Source organism: Etheostoma cragini, chromosome 10, assembly GCF_013103735.1.
Source record: "Etheostoma cragini isolate CJK2018 chromosome 10, CSU_Ecrag_1.0, whole genome shotgun sequence".
In the NCBI taxonomy this organism is placed as follows: domain Eukaryota; kingdom Metazoa; phylum Chordata; class Actinopteri; order Perciformes; family Percidae; genus Etheostoma; species Etheostoma cragini.
Window position 1 is genome coordinate 15,350,287 of NC_048416.1, and position 4,764 is coordinate 15,355,050.

A 4,764-nucleotide genomic window follows, 5' to 3' on the forward strand; every position below is an offset into this window, starting at 1 on the left:
TGCATTTCATTTTTTTACTGGTAACTGCTGCTGTTGTATTTTATGAGAGTGGGGGATTTTTTTTACCTGGGTTTCTGTAGAGAAAGGGGGACAAAGTATTAAATTTGAACTGCTGAAAACCATTGCTACCTCCTCATCTGCTGTGGTCTCGATCCTGTGCTATTTGTCGTCTGCCTGGAAAGCCGGCCCTTTTCTCTGCTTTCCTGACTTTAAATGAATATATTGTTTTAGTCCTGTGTAAGCGAAAAGTATACACAACTGCTTTTACTGGATTCTGTCTAATTGGTCTATCAAACTCCACGTCATGTTGAAATTGAATTAGATTTGAGTTGCAGAAAGCAAATGTATCAGATCTCTTGGTATTTATTAGTGTCCCCGAGGGGGTGTCTTCAGAAGAAGGAAAACTAAACTTTTTTTCTAAGAATTAAGTTTTCAAGAATCTGAATCGAAATTACAAGCTTCCACCTGTGACATTTGATTGCAGTTGTAAATCCGTGACAGCTTCCATGTTTTCAGAAATCCATTTAAAATTGGAATTGTCAATCCCTTCTTGTGGATACAATTTGAAATATGATGTGTTGGTCATCTGGAAAATGAGATTTGGAATTTACTTGCCTATATTTGGGAACTGCGCTAAAAGATAAGTGTGAGTTTACATTCATAATGCTTTGTGGAGAAATGTTGAAGACAGATCTAGGCACGGAGTTGTTAAAGACCAAACACTTAACCATTCTCTCTCTAAAAAAAAATAAGTTCCATTGATTCACAAAACAAGCTAAGGAAGTAAAACTTCTTTCGATAGGCTTAAATCATTCTCCGAATAGGCACCAAGTCTGAAGGAAGGAAACACAGTGTCAAAGTATGTCCTGCAAGGATACCATTAAAGTTATGAGACTGGGTGTGAGTATATTAAACAAACAGTCAGCCTATTGGATTCATAGGAAAGAGTGAACTAAGGTAAAGGATGGCGGTAAGTTAAATTGTGCCTGAGTACCTGGTTTACTGAGTTTTCTGGATTACTTTGTTGATTAAAGCCTGAAACGGCAATTCTAACATCAATCCATGTTCATGCAATTCCATGTTTTATTCTGCAAAGTTATTCCATTAACTCTGACCCGCTTTTTGCAAGAGGCCCCTAATGTAACTATTATGTCACTCTCCTTATTCACGTGCATTCATTTCAACCATGCATTCTCCTATGTGTATTACACACATTTATTTTTAAAAATTTGCAATTGAATGGTAATTTACTGAACTAACCCAACCTCTTCTCAAAATTGTAATTGTATAGTTTGGTGATAACATGATCAAACACTTAGCTTTAATCATTGCATCACAACTCCTGTCACTGTTTTATGGGGTGGGATTTAAATGACTATTTCCTTTTCTTTCACACATGACATCTTAAAAATAGCTAACATCCTGCAGCATCTCATACCAAAGCTATGCGGATGATTGATTTTGCCTTAGTGTATTCCACTTTAGGATAGCAACAGCATCTTCATCCATTTGCCCTTTTGTTTGGGGGAGTCACCGGGGAAAGCCTTGGTAGCACGGTGAGCCAATCAATAAAAAGCAAAGCGGTTAAATCACTCCTCTTTTGACAAAATCTGTCCAATCAGCGCGTTTTTTCATAGCATGGGCGTTACCATCCCCCCACCCACCCCTTTGACACTGCCCTACCAAAGCTGTGTGGTTGAGCGAAGTGAATGACGTCTCTGCATTTGCGGGCCGCCGACGCAGGGCTGGGTTTCCATTTTCAGAGCAAGTTTCGGGGGGGATCGTCAACATGGAGCCGGAGATGGAGGACAAAACGTTGGAACTAATGGTAAGATTCGTTTCATCATGGCATCCTGAACATTCGAAGTGTTCAGTATCACTCTCATATTGGTGGAACAGTCGAGGCTCGATTCGACGGCAGGAATGGGCTGAAGCGGCTTTTCGGAGAGGTGGAGGAGAAAGGAGGGGGGGGGGGGACCAGAAAACAGAGGGAGGGCCTGAAATTATCGATACGTTTTGCTAAGAATGCCCCGCACACTAGTCGGATTAATAGCCAAGACCTGGACTTCAACATCTGATAAATGCAAAACGTATTCTGTTGTGGTTAAAACTGGTGATCAGAGGGGAAATGTAGCTAAAGGTTGATGTTCAGTCGTCGGCCGAATACAGCCGAGGGTTCTCGGGGTAGCGTTCACTGCGGTGACGCTGCGCCACTTTAACTGGGCCCTGTCTGATGCTTAGCCAGCCAGCTAACACAGGCTAGAAGGCGATGAACCACTAAATGTACGGCTATGTTATATTATGTAGTTAATGTTGAGACAACCCACATGATATAGATATGTGGAACAGTCAAATATATTTCTTAATACAACGGGATGTTGCTAAAATTGTAACAGTGTGCTGGTTCTCTGTTTATATTTCCGAAGTGCGTAGAAGGAAGTGTATTGCTTTTTCATTCACATAACGTTAGCGTTACCAGGATTAGCGAGGTAGCAATTAGCTTAATAGCTAGCTAGCATGCTAGAAATGCTGGGGGTACTGTGACAGACATTACCATATCAAAACAGTGCGTTGATCAGGGGGGTAAAAGCTTTTTTGTTAACCAGAAACACGAACTGTCATAATGTCGCTTTCCCCTATAGGCGGTTAGATTTTGTCTACAAGTAACATCGTTTTCTTGTGAAATGATGAGCTAGCTATCTTGGTAAGCTAGCCAGCTAGGCTATGGTTAGCTTCGTAATAAGTAACATTAGCTAGCATTACAGGGGTCAAAGTGGTCTCAAGGAATACGCCAATAAGATAAACCACAACCGTGTTTTGTCAATTAACGTATACACTGGTAGGCCTTCCATGCGTTTGGAGGCAACGTAACTCCTAGCTACTCCATATCTGAAATACCGCACAAACCTCTGTTTCTCTAACAAACCAATCAATTGTATTGTCATACTTGCTAATGACTGAAATTTAGGCCTAGCATCTTAGGTTGTTTGGTAGATAATGTTATATGGACCGTACGTCACCGTTCGGACAGGCTGAGGTAGCATTTCGGGGATCCAATCTACAATTACTACAAATGTTTACAGACCGTGAACAACCATTGTTGAGAGAAATAACATACCACTAAAGTGCCAAATTAGTAATGGAGAAAGCCACTATATTACACTGGAATTACAATCACAGTGAAGACAGACTTTTTAATACAATGTCTTACATTAGATAAACTGCTTCCAAGTTTCATCTTTATTTTGGTCTTAAAGTTACAATAAATAAATAGACCGAAAACAGAAATGTACTCGTACTTACTACAGAATAAGAATGATATTATTAGTATAAAAACTAATTTATCGGACAAGCCCATACTTCATGTAGAAAATTGATTTAATACGTTGTATCTATTTCCTCTCACTGAAGACTGATTACACATATTCAAATGGGGGAAATATACATTTGTGCAGGGTTTTGGGGCCTTACAGACCTACAAAACATTAATATTGTGTGGGTTGTGTCTTTGTGTTTATTTTGATTTTTATTTATTGTCCCTGTGTTATTCACCACTCATGATAGCGGGGATGACAGAACAATGGGTGGGGTTTCTGTCAAGGAGTGACAATAACTGACAATTACTCCCATTTCCCCTCCCTCTCCTTCACCTATCCCTGCCCAATTTGTCTAATAATGCTTCTGTGTGTACTTTTATCAGTCTGTATCTTGTGTGTGAAAGAGTGTGTGTTCCTGCGCTCACTGTGCCAATGTGTGTCTAGCTCTAATACTGGTTTTTCCCCTCACTATCCCCCACCTCCTCCCCTGTTCTTCTCTCCTCACCTTTTGATGGTTACACGACCACCTCCTCTCAATTTCAAACTAAACCCTATTTTTTCTCCATAATTTTTATACTTTAACACTTTCTCACACCACCTGTCCTGTTTCTCAACAACTCCTCCCCACTTCCATCCATCTGTCCATTCATTGATCCATCCATTCTCTCATCTCCTTTGGTTTCCTCCTTCCACCTTCCCTCATCAACCCCCGTTCCTCTTTTCCTTTACTTCCCATCTCTGGTCTCTCGCTCTTCCCTTTCTCTTCCTCCCTCACCCTGTCCACTTCGTTCTCCTCCTCCCGTCCTCCCTTCCTCTCTCTCTTTCACACAGTGCTCTGTGCCTCGCTCTCTCTGGCTGGGCTGCTCCTCGGTGGCTGAGAGTTTGTGTGCACTCAGGTGCCTGCAGAGCATCCCCTCCACCCGGGCTCACAACCAGGTTCTGCCTCTCTCCTCTTAATTCTGCTGCTCCTCCTCCTCTCCCTTCCCTTCTTCCCTTGTCATCTTCTCACCCTTTACTTTTTTTCGCCCACTCCACATGACTACCATTACCACCTTGGTGTAGACAGCACCCACTCACCCCGTCACCCTCCTACCTCCTCACCTTCCGTTGTCCTTTCCTCCCTGTTGGAAGCACACTGCTCTCAGGTTCTTCACTGGTGCGTCCTCAAACTCTCTGCTTGACACAGAATAGTAGCTTCATAAACTGGGTTTGACTTCCTTATAATCATGTCAAATCAAAGTTCTTGCATCTAAATTAGGCCCCGGAACACTTAAAAAGTTGTTTACAATCAGTTTGAATAGTTTTTTAAAGTAATTTGGTGTGAGTAGAGGAAGAATGGAGGGGGTACCAGAGAATAACCCCACACTAAGGAGTAATGTTTTCTACCTGGTGTGTGTGTGTGTGTGTGTGTGTGTGTGTGTGTGTGTGTGTGTGTGTGTGTGTGTGT

The 4,764-nt window shown here is 41.8% G+C and overlaps 2 protein-coding genes and 1 long non-coding RNA gene across 8 annotated transcripts in view; 2 read left to right on the forward strand and 1 right to left on the reverse strand.

The window, feature by feature from the left end:
• The window catches only part of etf1a (eukaryotic translation termination factor 1a), an 8,086-nt gene extending 7,953 nt beyond the window's left edge, over nucleotides 1-133 (forward strand). For all 3 annotated transcript variants that reach the window (XM_034882797.1, XM_034882799.1, XM_034882798.1), the window contains exon 11: nucleotides 1-133. This exon is cut by the window's left edge and continues 621 nt beyond it. The gene's annotated coding sequence lies outside the window, so the exon portion shown is untranslated.
• LOC117951206 overlaps nucleotides 1-4,764 on the reverse strand; it is a 10,170-nt gene that overhangs the window by 1,681 nt on the left and 3,725 nt on the right. The window contains exon 2 of the long non-coding RNA XR_004658089.1: nucleotides 2,215-2,219. This is a non-coding gene — a long non-coding RNA (uncharacterized LOC117951206). The remainder of the gene's footprint in view (nucleotides 1-2,214; nucleotides 2,220-4,764) is intronic.
• Nucleotides 1,651-4,764, forward strand: part of fbxw11a (F-box and WD repeat domain containing 11a) — an 18,231-nt gene continuing 15,117 nt past the window's right edge. For 2 of the 4 annotated variants that reach the window (XM_034882793.1, XM_034882794.1), the window contains exons 1-2: nucleotides 1,678-1,828; nucleotides 4,149-4,253. In XM_034882793.1, the coding sequence (XP_034738684.1) occupies nucleotides 1,790-1,828; nucleotides 4,149-4,253 (144 nt within the window). In that variant the 5' untranslated portion in view covers nucleotides 1,678-1,789. Of the gene's footprint in view, nucleotides 1,829-2,059; nucleotides 2,084-4,148; nucleotides 4,254-4,764 lie in introns of those variants that run through there. The other 2 variants (XM_034882795.1, XM_034882796.1) reach the window with 2 other exon arrangements.